Below are 24,818 nucleotides of genomic sequence, written 5' to 3'. Positions count from 1 at the left end.
AGTGGACTGGAGACTCCCTCTTCTCTTACCAGACGTCTCTGCATCAAACAGATGGTCCATAAGGAAAGCAAGCAGCAGATCTTGAGGGACAGTGTAAACAGCAGATGCCCTACATGCTCATTTTAATTCTAGCTCCTCACTAGAAGCCCACATTTTATATAAATAACACTTCCCTTACCAGGTCAGTAGTTATCCCCTTAGTAGCTGGCTGCCCACTTACAGATGAGTAAAGAAAAAAATAAGATCAAATGAATATTAATTGCTTCTTTTTTCAGCTTTACCTAAGTTTTCCTAAAACTTTCCTCCCAGTGAAATTTAAGCTACATAATTCCGCCAGGGCAGACCAGGGGTTGGTTCCTGGGGTGCACTCATGGAGGCAGCAAAGGTTGGTCTCATGCTGCAGCTCTGCCCAGCTCCCAGGGGCTGAGCAGCACCATACCTGGGACGAGGCAGCACATGCTCATTTTGGATGTCAGTTACTGGCAGGTCAGGAGTCCTGGGAACAGGTTTCCTTCTCTCTACTTGCCTGCCACCAAGAACAGTGGGTGACTGACGCATCCTACCCTTGCAGCTGTAAAGATTTCAGTGAGTAGGTTATTCACCCACTGCTGCACACATTTTCACAATACAAAATCTCTGCAGTCTGCAATGCAGCACTGAATTACAAGCCCTAAGTTGCACAGCTGAAAATGCAGTGGGGAAATCACATCTTTGAGCCAAAACCCACACCATGGTTGCTGTCATGGTGGCAGAGCAATTTATTTTTTTTATTTTTTAAGTTAGTTATAACACAAGTCAGTCATCAGCAATGACAGCCTGACAAATACTGCAATTTACAGCTCCACTAGTTCAGGGGAACTATTATTTCTATAAAGATTGACTGATGCTTTCTGACTTCTGCTAGCATATTTGAGGCTTTCTTCCAAAAGTAGCATGGGACAGGGACTAAAGAGAGAAAGGCTTCTTTAAAGCAGCAGAGACTAGTATTTAGTAAGTCAAAAGGTCACGTGCAACTTTTAATTTATTAAACTATTGTACTTGAATAGCATGTGGTATAAGAGTAGGCTGTAGTTCTTTAGCCATTTTGGCAGTAAATGGTAGCCACGGTTCCAGCCATGAGGTTGCTTCATCACAAACACTCCTGCATTCATATTTTCATATTTAAGGAGACTAACATATAGCAGAGACTGGAACAGAGCATCCTATCCTCTGTTTAAAGGACAGATTTGTATGTCATGCACAATAGTGCTGAAACCAGAAGAGATTGATGTAGGCAATAGAAGTTTCCTGGCTTGTAATTCAGTGATATATGCTTGTAGGCTTTATTCACAAATACACTTCACTTCCAAGTCTAGTTTTTAAGCTACCAGCTGAAGAATTAGATAAGTCAGCCACCCCTTTTCCCTCCTCAAGAATTTAGTGTTTATCCAAAAGTATAGTTAAAGCCTTCTATTAAAAAAAAGAAAAAACACCCCAACTCCTCGCAAATTGAGTTGTGTTAGCATGACCTTTCTAATATTAGACAAAGCTAAGAGCTTGTCATAGATGAAGCTCTCCAAAACTTGAAAGTATATTTACAATAGATGAGCCATCATACCAAATTCCAAATTGCTGAAAAGGAAGCAAAGTACCACTGTTGCTAAAGCAGTTCATCTTAGCTATCCATGCTATGGCAATGGCATTTTTAAAAACGACTTACCTCTGGTAAATCAGGTTATCTGAGATGATCTGAGATGAGCAGGGGTTACCAATTTTGTTTTGACAGATGAGTACCAGTTGTGTAGAGGACTTGACATTAAGCATGCACCTAACCACTGAAGAAGCATACATTTCCTACGCACCTCTCTGTAACTGAATTTATCATCTCAGAGCTATGGCATCACAAGTTGTGCTCCAGTAAAAAGATTTCTAAAACTGAGTGCTCAAGGTGGAGCTTTCAAACTAGAAGTTTACAAGAAGGTGACCTGAATCACAAATATTTACCCAATGTACTCCACAGTCTCTTTATTGAGGAATAACAAATGAACACCTGAAAGCCTCCTGTTCAAGTTAATCAAATTTTTTGGTTTGTGACTGATGAAATCCAGTTTCTGTAGGCAGAAACCTTAGTGTAGACTGCTGGTGACTCTGGATGGCAGTTGTCACTGGCCCAGCTTGCAATACCGACCAGCTTATAATGCCCATGGGTCCCACAGATAAGTGGCCATCCAGAGTCCCCCTGAGAGAAGGAAGAGAGGAAGGAGAGAAAGAAAGCATAGAGTTACCACCCATCAGCAGCATCAAAAGCATTCAAATCCAGTAAGTTTAGGGAGGGCATGGCTTTGCGCCCTGGCCTGAACAGATACATTTGAGTACAGCACAGCACTCCCACCCCTTCAGTTACATACCATGCAAAAAGCTGCCTCAGCAGATCTTGCACAGATGTTGGTCTTTTCAATATTTTGTCCCCAGTAGCTCACACAGGCCTCATAGGAGAGGAGAGAAACCTCCACTTGTTGCAGCCTGGAACCCTGTTCCTCCTCTGGAAAATGCAACAGTGTCAGGTTGACTACCTAGGTAGGAGTCATGCTGCACCAACTGCCCCAACGCCACTCCTGGTATTCATTCAGAGCTCTTTTGGGGACAGATCCCAACTTGAATATAAGGTCACCCAATGTCACATATGCTAATAAGTTTCAGAAGAACATGTCTCTCTCTCTCCACAGTCATCCCAAGCCAGCTTGGCTTTTACCATCAGTGCAGCTTGGAGCTTAGCCCCCTGAAGCTGGTTGACATGCGGCTGGCATGGGGATCAAGCTCATCAGCCAGGAGCTGTAATAGGATGGCAGTCACTGTTAGGAAGCATGCATAGTACATAAAACCCTACAGACCCTATACCTCTCCCTTGTCCTCCACAGAGGCCACCAGCAGACCAGGAAAGTTGGCCCAAGCCCCTAAGAGCAAAGCCAGCACACCACGAGGGACAAAATACTCTTGCAGGGCATGGATGAGCACATCTTCTGGCAGCACCTACAAGTCCACCATCACCCCGCCAGCTTTCCCAGATTAACCTCCAGCCAGCTGGTTGCTTGCTTCCTTGCCGCTATCTGTGCTAGACTGTGGCTCAGGGCCAGTGGGACGGGATGCAGACAGGCTGTTTTGGCTGTGTTCACTCACATGTGCCCTGCATCTCCTGGTGGATAGGTCAGTTGCTATTTGGAACTGGGGGGGTGGCACAGCCCTGTTCAGGTTGAAGATGGAGGAAGCAGTTCCTCCTCCCCTGTCACCAAGCTATTCCCAAGGAGAAAGGAGATGCTGTCACTGGGAGATATCACAGGCCAGAAGCCCCAGGCATCAAGACACCGTGAGAGTGATCTCATCTCCCATGAGTTCATTCCCGTTTGCTGAGCCTCCACCTTGACTTTGCCTTTCCAGAAGTGGCTGCTTTCTGACAGAGAAGGCAGTCCAGCTCCTATCCGGAAATCATTTCACACACTGCAGGCAACATTTGAGGAAGGGATGGGGTGCAGATCATACCTAGCACTGCCCCAAGTCTGAGCTGTCACTGCCCTTGGCAGGCCGTAGGTGCTCCCTCACGCCAGACCAAGGCACACTTACCACCAGCTCCTGCCTCTCCCCATCCTGCTGTTAAGCATCTTGCGTCAGGGCTTACTTCTTCCCCGCTGCCTGCTAAGCAAGCCACCGCTGCAGAATCGTCTGGGTTGGAAGGCAAGGTCTCCATCAGTGCCAGGAACAGCTCCCTTGCTCTTACCCTTGTCAGTCCCCTGCTTTTCTTGCCTCTTAACTCACTGCTTCACTCCCCCCCTCCTCCCAGATATACCACAACGAGACTGCAAAACAGATGAGGCAGGGCTTTAATAATGTATACGTTCCCTCACTGTACATGCTGAATGCCTGAGAGCACTGTTTTAATGAGTCAGATCTGGCTTTCTCCTAGCACCACTGTCTGAGGTCACAGCACAGTCAAACTGAACATCTTCTGAAGGCACTTTCTGGAAGGTGAGAGAGGAGACCCTCCAAAACAGCACAGAACCAGGGACCTGGGGAAGATGCTTTCCTCAAGCCAGTTTGCCCCAGGCTCTCTCCCCCTGAGGGCCAAAGCCCCATGATCAGTGCACGTAGTTAGGCAGTGCTTGGGGACTGTGGCATTTTCTGTGTGGGTACAGTCACCATGACATACAGAGATCCACACGCTTATTTAGCCTCCTTATTCAATGCCCTGGTTTTGTGCACCAGTTCTGTCTAGATCACATTCCCCCACTACTTAAACACTCTTCTTTTTTTTCCCCAGGTCCTGCCCCAAGCTACACATAATATTAGCCAGAAAAATAACTTCTCTGCTCTATCCAAGTATCGCACTTGGTCATATAAAATCTAAATTATATAGTGCAACAAAATATTCCTCTAACAAGAATCTTCTAGGCATTTTAGGCAAAGGGCATAGGCAAAACATAAGCTTATTCTCCAAATTTCAGCCCCTATCTCAGGTACATTACTTTGCTACCAGCAGAAAGGTGAGTGTCATTAGTGCTGTGCATATAAAGAGCGGGGAGGAAGGGGAGGGCGTGTGGAACAGCTCCCCTGGGACATGCATGCTTCTTTTTGACTCATTAATTTTAATGGTCACAGTACAGCTGTGACAGGTTGGGAGACAGGTAGAACAGGAGAATAGCAAAGATCACCTAATCACATCTAGCTTACACTTACACCTTAAAGTCACAGGCAACTTTGCTTGGATGAGCCTGCTTCAAAGCCTGTTGAAGACAGCAGAAGCATTCTTAATTCTCATGCTGTATTTCAGCCGGACAGGAAGCAAGTCTCCCCAAAGGCTTGCTACTCGTTTTGCTCTTCGCATCCCTTACTGTAGAAGACAAATGCCCTCCCATCCCCCTCCTCACACACACACAAAACACTGTGCCCCATGTCAGAGTCTTGCTATAACTATTAACCACATCACAGCTGAATGTACTGGGCCCAAGCAGTACCTGGCTTGATGGGTTTCTGCAGCTCCAAGAGTGCCAGGTCATTTGTGGAAGGAAAACCACTGAAGTTATAGTGAGCGTGCACAGCTTTCACAAGCACAGGGCTGTTACCCTTCACATTTGGCAATGAGTATATTTTTCCCAGGACTTTGTCCATCTGAGCGCTGAACAATGAAGAAGAAAATCAAATGCATTTTCAGTCTAAGAAACTCCATAGTTCAACAGGAGTCCAAAGTTCACATGTAACGTTTGCTGCCAGCAACACTCATGCTCCAAGACTTAAAACTTTACATCACAGGGATTCTTTTGGAAGTCCCAGCTGAGGTACCACTACTTTCTCTGCTGTACTGACAGAACTTTGACTTCCATCTACAAAGCCTTGCCCCAGTTACGATTAACGCAGAGTCCAGAGGTGAGTCAGTCGCTCGCCTTCTCAGGAATCAGATCCCAACGGGGACAGAACTTATATCAAAGCTACAGATCTGGGCTGTATAAATGCTTTGATGAAACATTCAAGACCAACACTACCATCACAGGTTTCTACATATACTACATATAACAAAGATGAATGTTCATCAGTATCACGTGGCACCTCAGCCTAACTGGGGCTAGTAAATACAGAGTGGGGGCCATAGACGTAATGCAGGTGTCGGCAGTTTTGAGGGCAGATGTTGAGGTCTCCCAGGACTGCACACACACATATATATATTACTAAGTACACACCAAAGCCCAATACTCTCTCTACTGCCACCACTGTCTGTGCTAGCAACATGAAAAACAGGGAGATATAAGCTACTGGAGAGCAGCTCAGGTTGTATGTAGACATGTGGGAAACAATAAGACTATGTATTTGCCATGAGTGACAAGGTAGCTTAGAAATTGTCCAGCTCTTCACGCTAACGAGCCTTCAGCATTCTTGGGTGAGAGGACGTTGCCCACCTGAAGTTGCAGTGTGCAGCTGTCAGGACCCATTTTTCATCAATTAGAATGCCTCCACAGAAGTGGCGACCTTCATACTGCAGACTGGCCAGCCAGGGCCAGGACAGCAGGGCTGCCCCCCTGCTTTCACACATCTTAGGCTTCTCACGGGACTCCCCCAGTTCTTCTGTACTTGTTGCAGGCCCCAGCACAGGGAATGGATCCACCACTTGAAAAAACCATTTATCTGGAATTATTTCCTTGCTGGTGAATTGACGAGCTCCAACACCAAGTAAACACCAGACTTGTTCTGGACAGCCATGTCCAAAGCTTCCACGACAGCCCTTCAGTAGGACTGAAGTGCCTATATTGGAGAGTTGCCTATATTGGAGAGTTAGGAACACTTTGCTTTTCAAAAGAGAAGATATCCATATATGCTATACCAAAAAATAAAGACCCTAACTAATACCAGTTGAGCAAGGACTTGATACCTTAATACCTTGGATGTGTACAGACTGGCCAACATGTTGTGGGTAAGTAGTTCTTCACAGGTTTTTCAGGAAGTCACATTTTGCAGGTGAGAAGTATTTCCTGACTTTTTTTTTAGTCAAAACTGGTATTTATGAAGTGTTTCCTGTACAGTAAATCTCCATTTTCCAAAATTAGTTCACTAAAGTGTTCCCAACTGACTCCAGTAACAGCAAATTAAACAGTGCATAAATAAGTTGAATCCTACCGCCACCAGCTTTCACTGATCACAAGAGGTGTTAGCATGAGAAAGGAAAGAAAACCAGGAATGAGCAGTTATTTACTTTCTTCAGAAGTCGGTAATAGAGAGGATGAGTCTGGGGGGAAAAAAATATAGCAGAACACAACCATTAAATACTTGCCATTAGCAGAGCTGATTTGGAGAAGCCTATACAGAGCTTTAAGGACTGAGGTACAACATCCCCTATTCCTCTTCTTTCACAGTGGGGCTCTGGATCATGCCATGGAAGCCAAACTTTTTATATATATATATAAAACAGGCTCTCTTTATCCCTTTTCTTTGCCCCAGGAAAATGCATAGCCCTCTAGTAAGAGCAGTGAAGCTCTCAAGCAAACATTAGCACAGATGGATTAAACTGTTTGGCTTTCTGTTTCCTGTTTACAGTGTCAGGTTCCAGATAGTGGTTATTAATTAATCAGAGATCAGATACATGGTGAGACTAGTAGTTCTTCCCAATATACATCTATTTTAAATTAGTTTTTTGGTTGCCCATTTTTAAGGAAACACCCATTCCTCAGGAACATTTCTATATTTGGCTCAGTAACGGTGAGAACTGTGGAGATACAAGGACTACCACCTAACACAAAGTGCTTGGCGTGGGCACTGAATTAACTTACTGCAGTTTTGGATACATGAGAACAGAGAAGAATATCCTGACACCATCTTAGGGCAATAGTTTTAGGCAAAGTACCTTTAGCAAAAAATCATTACAAATTTGCCTGTCTGTAACTCTCAGTACTACTTTAGCAACACGACTTCTTTGTGAAGCAGACATAGAAAGACCCAGAACATTACTTACATTGGCTACCGTCTTCCAGCTCGCTTTGTGTTGGCTGCAGATACAGCTCTTCAAGAAGCATTTTGAAGCCTCTGTATCCCACAGATTCATCAGTTCTGAAGTGAAGGGTCAGGAAGCTGCTACTAGAAAACACACTAAGAGATTTTCTCTGGCCACATAAGCTAGCTGGAGGAAAGAAAAAAAGTACTGCAGTTGAGTGTCAAATTGTACTGCACAACAACTACAGCCCCTATACTTATTATTTCCAGGGACATATCTTTAATCCAAACCATTTGGTACTGGAAGAGGTTAGTGATGCCAAGATGGCTCTGAGGTCTTGGGGTCTTTCAAGAATTATGCCTCCAGTGGTCTATGAAACATCACTCCCTGCTCAAGCTGAAGAACTGAAGCCTAGTGCAACAGCCAAATTACTCCCATGCTCTACATGAATGTGTATCTCATACTTTAGTGAGATTACTTCAGCAACCTGTTCCCTAAATATCTATGTAGGTGGGAAGAGAAAGGGAGGAGACAGTGGGAGAACCAGAAAGGCATGAAGCTGTTTCAGTGAGCACTTCTATATCCAAAAATCCTGATGCCCATATGGCACAAGGCAGCTTTGGTACTCACAGCAGTACCTGCTCAAGCTTTGTTTCAGAGAGTAAGATAAGTATCAAGATACAAAGAATTAAAGAAAAAAGGCATTATACACGGAACTGATGTAGTACCATCCCACATATCCACGACACTGGAAGCCAACAGGTACTGAGTTCAGGCCACTTATACCTAAGAGGCCCTGGGTGACAGGCCTGCTCTTGGGAAGCCTGATACCAACTTGACTCTGCTACATAGGCTTCTACTTCAGATACCTAATCAGACAGCACTGGCCCCTCCCTCTCTCACCTTACAAACAGATGGAACATAGTCACATTAAATAAAAGGGATCAGAAAATTAAGGCAACAAATAAGGATGAGTTCAACCTACCCAGGAGTCTTGAAGAGAGATGAGGTCCATCATAAATACTCAAACAATCCCAAATGCAGTCCCTTGTATCCTCAGTTACAAAGTCTTTAATTACAGCCTTCAGTTTATTTCCTGAAGTGGAATAAATTGTCCAAGTGCAGTTCAGCATGTCAGGGTAAACGCCAGGGTAATTGGGAGATGTTATTTCAGTGGCTCCAACAGGAATTAGATCAAAGACTGGGCACTCTCCAAAAGAAAAGAAAATAAAGAAAAGAACCATATCACTTGCCTAAACCTGTTTCTGCATAATATTTTTTTGAAGCAGGCCTGTTGATATTGGAGAAAGCCAAGATTGTAATGCCAGGATGCAAGTTCTGTTGGTTGAAATTAAAGTTTGCATAGCTCCCAAGCACAAGTTCCACATGCAGTTTAAGCAGAACTGTTCAACCAGAAAAAGGGCTACAGACTTGAGGAAACAGACTTGAATTCTGAAGTGATCTAGAGGCCAGACATCAAGACCCTACATACAAGATCACTTGGAGGAAGCTTTCCAAATGGGCCAAATTCAAACTTAAACACTTATTAGCCACTCTTTAAGTTGCTTACCTAGATGTTTCTATTTTCTTGCATTTATAGTTGCCATAAAGCTGATCAAAATGAAGTATTCTATGCTGTGGTTGTGTTAACATTTTAATTGCATGTTTTTGTGGACAAGTCTGCATTGTTTTCAGGCGTTTCATAAATAAAACACTTCATATCCAATGTCTACCTACTGACTAACATTGCACCCCATTTAATTGTGGTGAAAGGGCAGCAGGGTTGACTACAGGCTTACTGGGTTGAGAGAGAAAAAGACTGAACCTGGTGGAAACATGAAAAATGTAGAAGCTTGATGAGGCTTTTAAGCTTTCACCTTGAGGGTCTCTTTAGCTCAAGATCTGGGAATATGCTTCAGGCAGGCTGGCCAACTGAGCAGAAGTTAAGTGCTCAGGCAGAGCAGGGAGACAGGTTCAAGCATCCTAAATCCAATATATTTGAGTTCACTGGAATTAGTGGAGGGTTTTTATTTTGTTTTAAACACTCTCCAGGTATCTATTCATTTCATCAAGCATGCATAGCAGCTCTGGTAGCAGGAACTGAACATAGATACAGTAAAAGAGGGATATGCTGAATGAACAGAGGACATTTAGTACTAATACAGCTGATGTTGCTGGTGACGGTCTCATACCCACGTGCTCACACTTACTTCTGACAGAGGTTAATGCCCAAGCCAGAAATTCAGAATGTACATTAAGAGGTGGGGGCACTTTTTCTTTTAAATAGGCTTTTTCTTTCTTCACTCTCACCAGCTTTGTAGAAAGTTAAAACCTGTCTTACCTTTGTCAGCATCTGTCATGTTTCCAGGTTCCAGACCTAAAAGAAAAGCACTGCCTTACCAGAGGCACATAAATGCAGAGGATGTAGGGCCATGCTGGGGACAGGAGCCTGAGCCACGAGCAGTTCATAGCCAGGCTGCAGGGGAGTGGAAAAGGCACCTCCTGGTGTTCAGAGCTAGGGCTTGGAGTGCAAAGCATGTGCACACGTGAAAGAAGGCAGCCAAATCTCTGTTGATGGTGCTGTTAAGTCTGACAAACAGAATCTGAGAAATTTAGCTGCAATTTGGTTCTGAAGTCTGACACACTTGCACAATACACACACAAAAAAGATGTGCTTGTCTGCACACCAATGAAGGCACAGGTAAGACAGGAGAAAGAGGGAAGGTAAAATGAGAGTAGAAGTGGCTCAGGCCACTAGGAATACAGAACTGTTTGCTTCTGCGAAGGCAAGAGATCTGAACTGGTTTCTTTGATCTAAGAAATCAAAGTAACTAATATGCTTAATGGTGCCAGGGCAGTGCTATTCACAGAGAAAAGTGCCTGCCCGTGTCACCAGCTGTTCTCTGGTTTGAGAAGTAAGAGAAAGGTGAAAGAATGTGAGGTAGATTTCCTTCAGCCTTTAAGCTCAGAGCCCAATTAACTGGCTAGCTTCCTGCGCATGCAGTAGAGGTGAGGCTTGGAGGGTACAGGGGCATCAGCAGTGCTTGACAGTGGCATTGCATACAGAAGAGAGGTTATAGAAGTAGCAACAGACTGTGAGGGAGTTAGGTAGAGCAGAACAAAAAGGGGTGAAATGTCTAAGCTAGTAGCTCCTTTCTGCAAGTTCATTGTGGGGAATGAGCACAGGAATTAGATTACTACTTATGCTTTTTATCATCTGCAGTCAAAGATACTACTCAATCTTATTCTTAATGGTAATTTCTCTCCAGAATAAATAGATCTGACACGCTAAATACTTAAGATATTACTTAACATCCTCAAAAAAAACAGCCACCACACACCTAAATAGCAGTGAATAATTTTGTTCTGTTATAACACTATGCATTTCCACCTTTTTCCACCACGTTCTGCTCCCTTCCTTTTTTTAGTAGGAGCCTTACTTCCAGCTCTGGTTCATCCTATCCAAAAATTGCAATAGACTTACTCTGCTCAGGAAATATCATCTGGTAAGTCAGGAGAAAGCCTTTCATAGCTGCCTCAGCCCTGGAAGTGAAGGTCACTGTCATCACTGAGCCTCGGGATTTTACGGGGTAGAGTGAAGCATCGCCACAGAAGTTTCCTGCAAAATAGGCCAGGTTGGGATTAAAGTCTTTTTCTTGAGTCCTATAAGGCAGAACCTCCCAGAAGTGTGGCACTGGAAAAGATTTCCCTTTCTAAGAGGGGAAACAAACAGTAAAACTCCTGATGCTATTCAGCTTCGAATTCACACACTGGACACACAAGTCCAGAATATAGCTCACTATATCTGAAATCAGAATGGGGATATTTACAGACAGAAATGGTTGAAGATGCCCAGTTATAACCACTACAGACCACTAGGAGCAAGAGCCAACTACCAGGAGTACTCTGGTCAGAAGAAATCCCTCTCTGACAGGCAGACGAGGCTCTTGTGCCAGACACTGTCATACCCACAAGACCTCAGGGCATTCACACTCCCTGCGGAATAAGCCACTTTGTGTCTCACATAATCAAGACCTGGCACTGAAATACCTTGTATCCCTAAATATTTGAGCAGTTTAAGTTTCCAGCCTATGCTTTCTCCTCCAGATGCTGACTCCACTTCCCCAGCAATATCCCAACCAAGTTGGTAGCCCCTCAGTCAGGGCAGGCAGGTACCTCCCCTTGCTCAGCATGGCAGTAGGAAAAAGTTTCCCTTTTCCTGGCCCCATCACTTTGACCTGCTGCCTCGTTGGCACACAGCTGCAGACATACACAGCAAGTTGCCACGCTGCACGTTCAAGCCTGGGAAAAGCAACCCAGACAAACTCGCATTGTTCTGAGGCACAGCAATGCCATGATTAAGGCCTCACATCCAATACATTTGATTGCAACAGCATTCCTAAGAAGGGAAAGATACTGAGCTCGCTGAAGTAGCTCCAAGTATTATCAGAAATCCCTCCTGGAGCATGGAAGTGTGCCACATAAAAATCCCCATCTGTCTGCTAAGAAACTTAGAACAGCTCCTCTATTTCTCCCACCCCAGCATTAAGGTAAGCACTTTCTCACCTAGTAACTCTTTGGTTAGTCCAAATCCTTCATACACCATCAGTTGGCCATGACAATTAGACAGATTTCTTTCAGTCCAGAAGTCCACAACTTCAAGCCTAATAATGGATTTTAATGGGGCTATAATTCTCCAGTGGCAGCTGCTGCACAAAGCAAAGAACAAAGTCACAATGCTGGCATATCTTACAATTGGCTCTTTTTTCCTAGGGATAGCTATCAAAATGTGAGCCAAGGCAAAAAGGGATTGTAATGCCCATGAAAAAGAAGTCAAAGATGAGATACTGGTCCAAATCTATTTCAGGCATATTATTCATTACTTCTGAAGTCAAACTTTTTGAACAGTTCAGAAGTCTGTGCTATTGCCTTGTGAATGGAAAGTTCTCTCTTATCCTACCTAAGCACAATAAGAGAGAAAGAAAAGGAAAACAGATGAAAGTTCCAAAAGGTTTTTAGCAACACAGTTAAGCATTGCCATTTTTAAGCCCTCAGTTGTGCCATGTTCAGGAGCCTGACGTACTTTATGATGAGAGCTTTGTCCAGATGCATCAGATTTGTCTGACGTTTGCTGGAGTGAAGGTACTGGTGTGCCTTCCCCCCCTCCAGTTTTCCTGACTATTTTTGAGGTACTTGCCCAGTTTTCTAACAGGCACTGTAATACCTATAGATTCATTAAAAGCTGTCTCGTATTTGCAGATTTTAACATGGGAGTTCCAAGAGCCAGAAGAACTCAGGTGCTCACCTGGTGGCATTTGTGTGTCTCATGGGGTATCCTGGTGACTGGATCTTTCCTTCCTTATCTGTAAGGATGGCATCCTTGCATCGTGACAGCTCTGAGCTCATCTTCTTAGGACTTTCTTGGGTATTTCCAGGTTTTTGTTCTAGATGGAATAAGAATGCAAAACATGAAATTCAGGTTTAGTATTAAATGGACTTTCATCAAGGACTAGGACAATTCCTGTATGACGTGACATGTTCAATTAGAGGATGAACCAATTATGAAAGCTACTACATTCCTATTCCACTAGGCCAGACCTTGTTTATCATAATACTACAGAACTCAAACTCATTTTAGCCCTATTTCAAGCTTCAGCATTTTGCAGTCAGTTGGTTTTACCCAGGCTAGAGCTTAGAAGTGTTCTATTTTATGCATGCTTGGAGAACATCTATACAGAAAGTCTCCAGAAACTCCATAAGGGCATCTTGTACACAAGGACATTCTTGAAGCTTCAGTCAAACAGCTCAGTTCATCATCTTTAGAGAGAAAAGCAGCTGTACTTCTTGACTGTACCTTGGACTGTGAGCATTAAGTACTCGATGCTGAAAGCAGCAGGGCTGATGGAGCGGAATACCACCTTCACCGTGGGCCCAGGGCTCCAGAGGACCACAGGAGACATCAGGGTACCACACAACACAGCTAGAAGCAAATCCAAGCACAAAACCATTGTAAAAAGTGATGTTTTATAAGCATCTCTCACATAGGTAAAAATTCATACTCTGTGGAAAGGCAGAAAAGTGGGGAACTACTCACGTTTCAGAGATGCTCACTGCAAGCAAAGGCAGAGAGACTCCAGCTCCCGCCCTTCAAGAAATGCCCTACGGCTGGCCAACAGGGACTTGTGCAGTACATTGCTTAGTATCAGCGGCCTCAAGTTCTACCTACAAGGCTAGACACTTTGCTGTAACCATCCCAAAAGATTGCTAAACTACTTAAAGATTCATTCTTACATTTTAACTGAAAATGAGATGGGACAGGAAACTGGCATTATTCCACCTCCACTGATAGACACTTTCAGTTGTTAAGCACACTAAACTATTCTGGGGTTGTATTTGGCTCTCTAAATTTTCCAGCCTCTTTCTTCCCCATCACACCAGAATTCTAACTCACGTCAACACTGAAGCCCAAGTCTATGTTTTAGGTTCCTCAGTAAAAGAGATTCGGTTTAGAGACAGGCACCCACTGACTTCTGTTGCTCACTAGCTCTAGAGAAGAAGTGAAGGAAAAAAATACGCTGTTTCAATATGTTGGCATATAAATAGACATAGAAATCTAGTTTAATATACCCAACCTTGGAAAAACTGCCAGCCATAACAAAATACTATTACATAGCAGTGAGTCTGTATACTGGAAGATGCTCTAGGGAACTATCTATTAGGCTCCTATTAAGGGAGAAGTTTGACTGATGGCTCCATTTCTGATAGTATTTTCCTCTGTTCTGTATATAAATAGTTATGAAAGTTAAACTGTTATTCTCAGCTGTAACAGGCATACTTTTTTTTTTGTACTTTTATAAATAAGTTCTTGGAGGAAAACAGCTGCGGAGCACTCCAAGAGCTCCTTAGCACATCTTCTCTTTCCTGTTCTTTCCCTTCCACCTCAGAGTTAGATGACATGCTAAATTTCAGACTTGTTTTTAATCACTGGTGTGACATAAGAGGACAAGAGACTACACAGAATAGCTATTATCTAAAAACTTTCTCCAGAGGCATTACTTAATTTTGGAAGTATTTGGAGAACATAAGTTCCATGCCCTGGAATTCACCCAAAGGGCTCCCGAAGGTTGATGGTGGATTTCTCCACCACTCTTCAAATGAATGCTAGCGTGGATGCCTGCCCAGTAGAAATCCTTCTGTATAATTACTTTATAATGTCTACAATCATTATAAATTAAGTTTATATAAAGGCAGAATAAAGCAAAGGGAGGAGTGGAGATGGAGGGGAAGAAAAACTCATTGAAGAGCTAGGAGAAGAAACATCTTCTCAGGTCAGCACACCCAATATAAACTCTGCAAGATCTAACCTTCATGAACTTCCCCCCACCATCCGTTTCTAATTATTTCCCCCTTCCCATTTACATTTTGGTCCAACAACTTCCAAGTAATACTTCTCATGTTGCAAAAATTAGTAACCTTTCTGAGCCCTTTACAGCAGCCTATAAAGCCATTACCTTTCTTCTGCATCACCTTTTTTAGCTTGAGTCTGCTGAGTCTCTCCCAATACACAGCCAGACCGACCCCTGGAACCTGTCATGCTCCTATGCTTATACATCATTTTTGGAATGACTCTGAGAAGGCGGGGGAGAAGGAGTAAACCAAGTCCCATATTGAAAAAAATGAAATTGGATTCTCAAATTTATATAGCAGCAGCATTTTTATTCTTATCTTTAAATCCTTTCAGACATGGACATCTTGGCTGGCATTTCTCATGGCTAAAAATGTAGAACAGTGACAATATTTGAATGATAATAGCTAAACAAAGCCCATCATTTGTGTACATGAGTGTAGAGGCATGGTTATCCTCCCTTCTGTCCCATGACTTCGCCACAGCGAAGGCAGGGATAGAATTTCTTTATATGTATACATAACTGTTTATATATTAGACAGCTTGTACTGCAGACAAAGCTAGTATTGGAGGTACCATTTCAAATTGATGTAAGAGCATGCTACTGTCCCGCATTTCATCTCTTCTACTTTTCCCCCTCCTTCTATTCCCCTACTCTGTGCACAGAGCCTTTGAAACAGGAAACAAAAAGCATTCCCTCCACACTTTTTGAAAATGCCCAGCTCACTGGAGTTACACTGATGTGCTCCTGCTCCTTGCCACACTGCACCTCCAACTAAATTTTACTAACTGCACAGCATACAGTACAAATACAAACCACACATACAGACACGCTGGCCTCCAGAATTATTAACTTTATGGTAAACAGCATTAAAGCTCTCACTTTCATCTTTATTTTCTTTTTTTCATTTTGTGGTTTGTCTTTATGTAGACTAGTGTCCCAGTGAACAGACTGTACCTCAGCAGGGTCAAAGCAAGGAAGACCACAGCCCTCTGCATGAAAAATAGCATATTTTCTGGTGAAAGGAAGAGCCACACCCCTGTTCCCCAGACCCTAAAGCTTCAGAGTGATTCATTCCATCTCCAAGATGCATATAACACATACTGTCATCACATTTCGTTATGTCAGATTTGGGGGAGTATGGAGAAAAGGGGATTGACTTCGAATAAGGAGCTGCCACTATCACAGGAGTCACAAGTCACTTACATGGACAAGACTTTGCTATACCAATTTACTGAAATATCACAGCTTGTTGCTATCTAGTCTGTTTTATCACTCTCTAGTGGACTAATAGGGCTGCTCTTCTACTGGGTCAATGCAGCATGCATACACGGATTAAGGGCTTCAGTCAAGTTTACTACCCAGGCTCTTAAATTTAATTAAGTCTACCACACATCAGAGCCATGCAGTTGGAGATGAAAACCCTTTCTGAAACTGTCCCAAGTAAAAGTGAGAAATTCCTAGTACTAAGCATCCTCAGTTGTATCACTTGTTTTTACCTAGCTCTTTTCTTCCTCCTTGACTCTCTTCGTAAATCCCAAGAAACTCCTCCCGGCAGTTTGGTGATGTTCTTATTGACAGATGCTTTACCATAATCTTTGCCATGCCCTTCGGAGACACACGGAGTATCCAAGAGCACTCTGGGCTTCCCACATATCCTGACAAGGATGGAGCAGAGATAAACCCCTGGGGCTCTTCTAGCTCCACTTCTGATGCACATTCTGTGGATAAATACACACTTCAGTGATAAAAGCATCAAGAAGAGACAGTAGAAGCTTTATATAAAACCTGCCAGTTCTGCCCATGATCGAAAACAGTCTAGCAGGTGAACAAGAGTAGCGGAAAATGGTTTTCTGGTGTGTGTACATGCATACACACATTTTGAAACTCGTTCTTTCACTCTTTACCTCCACAGGTATTACTAGATATGATGGAAATCTGAATATGCTGATATCATGGGCAGAAGCACAGCTACTGCAGTCACTGGAAGGGCACACAAAATTAAGCATAAATATAGGGTTATTTTTTTTAAACCAGATCCATTCATTTTGCCTAAATAGTGTTCCTTTCAGTAAAAAAAATTAATAGTTTTTAACTTCAGCATGCAGACTGGTACAATCCTGCAGGATCTTTGAAAGTGCATAGGATCATGAAGTAGTCCTGTTGCCTTCGCCTCAGAGACCCAGGCAGCAGACACAAGGTAGGCAACAAAGGGGTGAGATGCTAGGTTGTAGAGGAAAGAAGACCAGCTTGCAGATTCATTTTGAGCTGTACTATAAATCAATGCCTGAAAAAAACAGATGAACACATACCAGGTTGGTCAGGTCCCCGTGCTAAGAAGCCTACCAAGCTGAAATGTTCACTCAGTATTAAGGAAGAAATTACATAATTATTTATTCTTCCTTGACCTTGCAGCCAGCCTTTGATGAGAGTTATGATATATTACGCTTTTGTCTGTTCATTCTCTAGTTCTCCAGAAACAGTAGGAGAGTGCTTAGCCTGCAGCTACAAGCATACACAGTGCAGTCAGACTCAACACTTGTTAAATAAGAGACCAATCCAACAGGGAAATATTTGGAAGCATCTGAGTAGTTATAACAGAGCAGGAGGAGAGAAAACAAGATCACTAATGAGAACTGTATGTCCCTTTAGTACAAGTATAATAGGGTTGTTTGCCTCCCAAGGCGGCAATTTTTCAAGTCATACCCTCTGTAGAACAGCTTTAGTTCTGTTTAAGCACGATTCCTCCTACACCAACATTTATGAGCTTTCTGCTAAGACAGGATGCTGACACCACACCATGTCTCTGCGTACCTGCATGGGGTGCTGAGAGCACCGAGGGGGAGGAGGAAGAGCTGAGCCCCTCGGGTTGCAAAGCAACGAGTTAATCATGCAGCTTTGTGCAAGGGCAAGGCGAGGGCTCCTGCCTGCATGCAGCACTGCTGGAAGACATGGGCCCTGTGCTGGCAGCAGGGACTGCAGGGAACAGCTGCCATCTGGAAGGAGGGTAAAGCCCGTGGGGCTGAGACACAGAAGCTTGTCTCTAGGTACATTTTAAAAATCATTTTTGCATTCAGGGTGAGCCCCAGATTCAGGTCATCATGGCACGATGCACCTGCCATGGTTTGAACTCAGGCAGTAATGAGCAGCTCAGCTGAGATAAGCCTGCTCCAGTGCAGACACGAGGCTTGTGTGCATTTCCAGCTCCATCTAGCCAGTGCTGGAGCTGCTGGGCTAATGCAAGGAAAGCATTCCCTCCTGCTGCTTATCGCTGCAGGGACCTATTTTTATCTCAGCAGTGTGATGTTTTGCAGCGCCACCAAGGATGCCAATAAGAAGAGGAAAGCACACAATGTGTGCCAACACCCTGGCTACATCACAAGTCCTCAAGCAGAGCTGGTGGCACATCCCCTCCTGAACATTTATTTGTTGCCAGAGCCAGTGTCACCCAGTAACTTGAGAATGCCTCAGCCTTTCCATCATTCCTCCTCCAACACTGTCACAGTATCAGATGTAGAGAAACTTTCAAATGCTTTATCAGTGGGGGGAGGCACATCAGAAGGACAGGGCTGTTTGCTGTGCCTTAAAAGCAACAAGCTGACAGAGCTCCTCACCCAGGAGCAGGGCTCTGGTGATGCTAGGTACATGCACAAGAGATCAAGTAATTGTCCCTACCATGAGGAACTCAGTCTAGAATACAGAAGATGTGTTTTAGGAGACTCACACTTGTTACTGAGCTCCACCTAGAGCTGCTCCCCAAACTGAACCAGCTCCACTACCTCCTGCAGACCATATGCTGCAGCCTTTTGCACACAGCAGCTCCACACAGCTGTGCAGTTACCCTGTGCTGATGCCTCTCCCTGTAGTTTTGCAGGCAATTTCACCGGCTGCTCCTGCACCAAGGTTCCAGGTACAGCATTACTTCCCCGTGGCATGCTCTGTGCAGAATCTGAGGAGAAGCACAATGCACTTCATTTAATACAAAACTCAGTAACAGTTATCATGGCCAAGCACTTCTCACAACACGCAATCACGCCTGTATGAAAGTCAGGTAAAGGAGCCAGTGGTCAGCATCTGGCTCAAAAAGCCCTCAGGGCTTTGAACCTTTCATATGAAACTATGTGCAAAAGCTGAATGCAATACTAGAGCCTCCACCTCTAGGAAAGATTTACAGCTACGGAGCTGAGCAATTCCTCTGCATAAACTACCTGACCTCCAGTAAATCCACAAAAGCCATTACAGCCTATGGAGCACCAGGGTCAGCAGCCAGTTGTGTCAGATCCAAGGGTATGGAAGATCTCCAGCCAGCTGCAAGCTTACCTGTGGGGATGTTCTGGCTACCATACAAGTGATAACTTGCTTCGTTAGCTGGTTTTAGCTAGGAAGAAAGTTCTCCCTTAGTCAGCACCTGTACTAACATTTCTCTTAGGTCTACACGGGACTATGAATGGCACCATGATTGAGAAAGACAGACAGCTGCAGCACAAAGCAGCAGAGCCCAAGTGCTCATCTGACCCCAGAATGGAGCATTATCCACACAGTGCTCTTTTCTTTAATATATACGTTAATTTCCTGCTCATAACTACACTATTCAGGCTACAAGAAAAAAAAGTATTGTTAGCAGAAGTCTTCCATTTTCCCTTGGCTGTAATATAATAAAATATAGGGTGGGTAGAAACACAAAAACTCTGTCCAGGATTAGCTCTTTCCCAAGAAAAGTTGTGGGACAATCCCAAATACTCACTAAATGGAGAATTACATTCTTGGCTGTACATGTGTGCAGGCAGGGAAGGAGGACGGATAAAGCCTTGGAAGACAAGTGTTTTACATCAGCAGTTTCCCAGCACAGCTACTTTGAGCCAAAGGCCAAAGTGAAACATTTCTCTAGAATGACAAATCAGTTTATTTAACATGGAAAAAGAGACTTGAAGCTATCTGGTGGCTCTTTGAAGTCTATTGAATCATATCACATTAAACAGCTTGCAGGATTGGATTTCTCCATTCACCAATGAAGCTATAAAGCCGTGTTCACCTTGGCCTGATGAACCTCAGCAGGAAAGAAACTTCTAGGAAAGAGGAGTGGAAAGGGCTGGTGCAGCAAAGCAGTATGACAATACTGGGTTCACAAAGTACTTCATACAGGTTTGCTCCCCTCACTTCTATGATGAGCGCCCCCAGTTTAAGAACAGGGTCCTCTGTCTTCGTAAGAGACCCATCACTTTCATTGTATCAGTCCTTATTCACTAGTACATAAAATATTTTCCCTTGTACCTTTTTTGCAGAAATTTATCTTGCACATATGTGCATGCACACACAAGTTCAGTTTACTGTTGTCCCAGACTATCTTGTCTATCAAAGCATGGGTCTGGTAGGAATTTTCAGCAGCAGCTGCTTTATACTGAGAAAGGTATTTGCCTGGAGATTATATTCCATTTAAGAGCCAGAAGTGTTAAATACAAGTCTTATGCTTCTGAAAGTCCCATTCCAATTTCCAGTAAGCTTTTTTTTTCTCCTTACAAGGAAGGTGCAAGGAAGAGGAGGAAGAAGGGACTGTCTGCAGGAAGTCAGTGAAGCCATCTGGATTTTTTTCCTTCTTTCTTGTAAAAGTCTACCAGACAAAAATCTCAATGTACTTGGAATATTTTCCACAAAGGAGTTATATCCAGGACTCAGATTGTTTAGATGGAAAACTCACCTTTCATTGTCAGTCTTATCCAGTCCAGGAAAATCCTCACCCTTGAGTAGACTCCTGGTTTCTTTGGACTTGCACAGCCAACACCCCAGCTGGCAACGCCATAAAGAATAAACGGTCCGTTTTCCTTCCTGCAAACCAAGGGGCCACCAGAACCACCCTAGGAACCAAGACACAGGGAGATCTTGCAGTTCTCATTTGGCCTCTGCACTGCTGCAGCTGAGAGGAGAGCTGTCAAAGATCAGATTTGCCCAAGAAAAAAAAGTCTCTGTGCAAGAACAGGGCACAGAGCTGCTGGCAGCTCAACCCTGGATCTGGAACAAAGACTGATTTAATGGCTTGCTTATCGGTGTAGAATAAAGACTGAGCACAGGCTGAAAACCAAAGAGCACTAGTCAATCATATTTTATGGTATGCATCATTTATCAGTCCACCATAAGACTGTGGTATTGAGCAGAACCTGCGTTTTAGCTTGACAATGCCTCAGTAAATTACTTTGCCTTTTATTTACTCAAGTGTTCTTACCAGCTTGCCTCATGATTTCAGGGCGACTAGTTAGTTCTCAGACACTGCTCGGAACAAGAGTTTTATAAAAAATAGAAATCACCACAGATTACCTTGAAGAGCATGCCTTGAAAGGGGTTCCAAGCCAGCTAAAATTAGGAAGTATTCACTAAAAAGAAATGGGACTTGGAAAGTGCAGGGAAGAACATCTCCTCCACAGGCATCTTGGACATTACTGTCCAGACAAATACTAAAATCTATGGCCCCACTTCCAAGCAACACTGCACATTACATCTGCAGTACAGACTGACTGCCTCTTGTTCACAAAAGTAGTGTCCACTTCAGGAACAGCAGTTGTTGGAGCTTTTAACAGCCTTTGCAGTTCTCCTGTCTTCACCAGCCTCTTTCCCCAGATGGTCTACCAACACCCAATATGCAGATGCCTTCAAGAATGCTCACCTCTAGTTTTAACTCACCTGACAGGGGTCCTGGCCTCCCACAGAAACAAAGCCAGCACAAAGCATCCTAGCTGTGATCCCTCCAGGGTGACCAAAGTAGTAATTCCTCTCACAGATTTCATTCTCAAGCACAGGCACTTGCATCTGCTGCAGTCGCTTAGATCGGCTCCTATCTGCTTGGGAAATAAATTCTAGGTAAGATCTGGGCAGAAGAATAAAACAAGAGATGGAAGCGTATGTTCAGTTTATAATGGACAACATGCAAAAATCAGAAGGCCCACCTTCTTCAATGATCCCCCAACCAGATGCAGTGCAGAGGGAAGATGAAGATAACGTCTCTGTGCTGTTGGGCAGACACACTGGCCTCACAGCAGTATTGTACTCCAGAGGGATGTCTAGCTGCACCAGGGCAATGTCAGAGTCGTAGCTCACCACATCGAAGTGGGGATGCACCACAATGGTTTTAACCTGTCTCACCTGTAACGCATCAGAGGGATCAGGGCAAAGAAGGGACAAGCTACTTTCTAAGTGCATCCTGAAAGCATACTTGTAAAAAAGAGGGCAGAAATCCCACAAGCAATGGCCAAGCTAATTAAAAAGAAACTAAGAAGGTGCAAGGATTTTGAAGACAAATCCCCAGCTTCTCAGTTTTTCAGCCTAGAAGATTTCTGGGATGTATTATTTAGACCTCCTGAGCCTACAGCAATGGCTGTTCCATTGTGCAGACGCAAGTCAGTAAGGTTATTACAGAAGACTGGTGTGAGTCACTTTTTTTTCCCACATCTATTTCTCTCTCCTCCCCATCAGGAAGAAAGAGTCAGCAACCATTTTATTGACAGATGTATTGCTCAGCACTGAGAGAGTAAGATATTGAGGACACTCAGTCATCTGCTAGATTTTTAAGTCTTTACTGCTAGTAATAAGAAGTATATATATAAAACATACTTCTAGAAGCTGCAAGTTAGCTGAAAAAGACCAAGTTACTGGAGTTCCTTTCTCATCCCTGAACGTGGGCTATGTACTGGTCATTTTGTCTTGCTGCCAAGACAGTTTTATTTGTGGACTTAGATCTGTTTTGAGAAATATGATAAGGGCAAATATATCAAAGTAAACATTTCTAATGGTATTGCTTGTTTTACCTGTTCTGTTGACTCTCTCAGGGCTCTGTCATGGTCTCCTGCTGTCACAGTCCAGTGCAAGGGTTTATTGGATCTGTATAATGAAAGTAAACATATTGGAGCTACTTACAGTCAGCCGTACAGCTTCCTTATTCAGCAGTCATACATCCCTTCTGGCTCTTCTCTAATTAGTCACTTATTCCCAGGACTGCTGGGCAAGAGCTTCTCACCCTGACAAATGCACTGCATCAGCTCTGGCTTTGCCACAGCTCTGATTGCAGCCAGTCCAATTAACTTTAACGGATCTCACAGGCAAGACCAAGTCATCACCATCTCCCAAATCACTCATCACATAGGAAGGGCAGGAGGGAAGCCTCACAGCGGACACAGAGGTGTGAGTATGACCTGCAGCTCTCCAGCCTGGAGGAGCAGGGGGAGCACACAGCACGGGGAGAGGAGCAGAGGTGGCCGGGGACATGCTGGACACACTCACGGCTGCACACAGTGGGCGGCTGTCAGGATCCATGTGGGGCTAATGACAACCCCGCTGCACTGGTAGTCTCCAAGGAAGTTCAGGGCAGCGTGCCATGGCCAGCAGTGAGGACAGGCCTCCTCAGCCCCGCTAATGCGCTTGAACAGCCACCAGGGAGTCACTGGGGGAAGGCCACAGGTGTCTGCGAGAGCCAGAGAAGAGTTGGAAGTTGGGAAGGAAGTTTTCTGTTTTCCTAGATAACCTCACGGAGCAGATACAGCTAGGTCAAAAGCAGGAGACACCAAATTTGTCTGTCCTTTTCTGGAAGTGGTGGGGGAAGGAAAAACAGATAGATGAAAGCTGGAATCCTAAGGAGTTTAGCACTTCAGAGAGCAAACAAGGCTCAGGCACTGAAAGCAGGCCTCTCCCACCCTTTACCCCTGTATCCCCACTACCTGCAGGAATTGCATATGGCCAAACAGAGAGAACATACTGCACGTATGGGGAATGAGAGATGGTGCACTTCCCTTTCACTTTTTGTCCATGGAAGTGGTGCACAAAAGGGGACCTGAGGTCAGCAACTGCCTCACTGCTGAATCCTTATACATTAAGGCTTCGCAGACCAGATCATCTGAGCAGAACTTAATTTCTTTACCTAAGGGGACATCCCTCAGAGGCAACATTGGTGCAGACGCTAATCCTGAGTCTTCTCTTCTTGCCTCCTCTACAAGACAGGAAATAAGAGTTAGCTCTTACTCAGATTAAGAACTCTTGCCTGTCCCCTCAAAAAAGGGCCCACTTGAAGGTAGATGTTATTCACCACCACCACCACACGGTCACAAAAGCAGGAAGCAGTAATAGCAGTCTAGCCCCCCAGGTTCAAGACTCTTCTATAATGAAATTTTCAAGGGGAATATTAGAATGGCAAAATTAACAAGGCTGTTTGTTTCAGGTATCAGAAGTTAGTCATCTAGTTTCTCAGTGAGAAATGAAAAGAAAACCATGCTTCATCTCCCTTATTCGGGAAAGAGAAATCTGCCACCAGTATCTATTCCGTTTTAAAATTATTTTGACAGAATGCAGCAGGATAAGGCTAAAACAATAGGCTTGGTTATCTAAGAACAGATGCAGATGATGCAGACATTATTAGACACAGCAGGCATCTCTCTACTAACCTGAAAGAACAAAGGTGAGCCGGGCTCTGAACCCTCTGAAGTTGTTCTCCTCATCACTTTCAAAATGCACCAGCATAGTATTTCCCGAACTCAGCACTGGTTTGGGAGTTGTGAATCCACAGAGATTAGCTGTGGGAAGGAACAAGAATGTATATTCTTAAGACTTTTAAATGTCATCCCTCAAGCACTTGTTGCTTTAGCTAATCTAGGTTTCTAGAAAACAAAAACCCTAAATATTCGGAGACTTCCTGAAGAAGTTTTTGTTTCGATCAGAAGAGACACTTGCATGACAATGGTAGTCAGTAACATGCATAAGCAATAGCAGGCAGAATTAATCTTCTACAATCATGTTACAGACATGCAAAAATAATCCTAGCTTTTGCATGGTGGAATTACAAGTAATCTTGAACAGACAGTGCGAATGCCCCCTACTGCACAAAGAAACCCCACTTGAGGACTATTTGGCACTATTGTGGGGTACCAGCAGAATCTCTCCCAAATGGTCTACGTGTATAGCTTGAGGACCTAGAGAACAGCTACTAGAGT

General features: G+C 43.9%; 1 protein-coding gene across 3 annotated transcripts in view; it reads right to left on the bottom strand.

The window, feature by feature from the left end:
- Positions 1 to 930: 930 nt before the first annotated feature.
- OVCH1 (ovochymase 1) overlaps positions 931 to 24,818 on the bottom strand; it is a 39,693-nt gene continuing 15,805 nt past the window's right edge. Inside the window, exons 14-35 of one of the 3 annotated variants that reach the window (XM_083831013.1) lie at positions 24,273 to 24,401; positions 23,753 to 23,821; positions 23,119 to 23,299; positions 22,647 to 22,719; positions 21,789 to 21,984; positions 21,526 to 21,680; positions 20,549 to 20,705; positions 18,695 to 18,802; positions 16,353 to 16,574; positions 13,302 to 13,427; positions 12,753 to 12,891; positions 12,014 to 12,153; positions 10,932 to 11,066; positions 9,789 to 9,824; positions 8,433 to 8,657; positions 7,469 to 7,633; positions 6,713 to 6,745; positions 5,922 to 6,129; positions 4,986 to 5,146; positions 3,598 to 3,696; positions 2,388 to 2,521; positions 931 to 2,218 (exon numbers count right to left, since the gene is read on the bottom strand). In XM_083831013.1, coding sequence (XP_083687139.1) covers positions 2,054 to 2,218; positions 2,388 to 2,521; positions 3,598 to 3,696; positions 4,986 to 5,146; positions 5,922 to 6,129; positions 6,713 to 6,745; positions 7,469 to 7,633; positions 8,433 to 8,657; positions 9,789 to 9,824; positions 10,932 to 11,066; positions 12,014 to 12,153; positions 12,753 to 12,891; positions 13,302 to 13,427; positions 16,353 to 16,574; positions 18,695 to 18,802; positions 20,549 to 20,705; positions 21,526 to 21,680; positions 21,789 to 21,984; positions 22,647 to 22,719; positions 23,119 to 23,299; positions 23,753 to 23,821; positions 24,273 to 24,401 — 3,056 coding nt within the window. In that variant the 3' untranslated portion in view covers positions 931 to 2,053. Of the gene's footprint in view, positions 2,219 to 2,387; positions 2,522 to 3,597; positions 3,697 to 4,985; positions 5,147 to 5,921; positions 6,130 to 6,712; positions 6,746 to 7,468; positions 7,634 to 8,432; positions 8,658 to 9,788; positions 9,825 to 10,931; positions 11,067 to 12,013; positions 12,157 to 12,752; positions 12,892 to 13,301; positions 13,428 to 16,352; positions 16,575 to 18,694; positions 18,803 to 20,548; positions 20,706 to 21,525; positions 21,681 to 21,788; positions 21,985 to 22,646; positions 22,720 to 23,118; positions 23,300 to 23,752; positions 23,822 to 24,272; positions 24,402 to 24,818 lie in introns of all 3 variants that reach the window. The other 2 variants (XM_083831012.1, XM_083831014.1) reach the window with 2 other exon arrangements.

This window comes from Anser anser (assembly GCF_964211835.1).
Source record: "Anser anser genome assembly, chromosome: 1".
Lineage (NCBI taxonomy): Eukaryota > Metazoa > Chordata > Aves > Anseriformes > Anatidae > Anser > Anser anser.
This window is presented reverse-complemented; position numbering and strand designations above follow the sequence as displayed.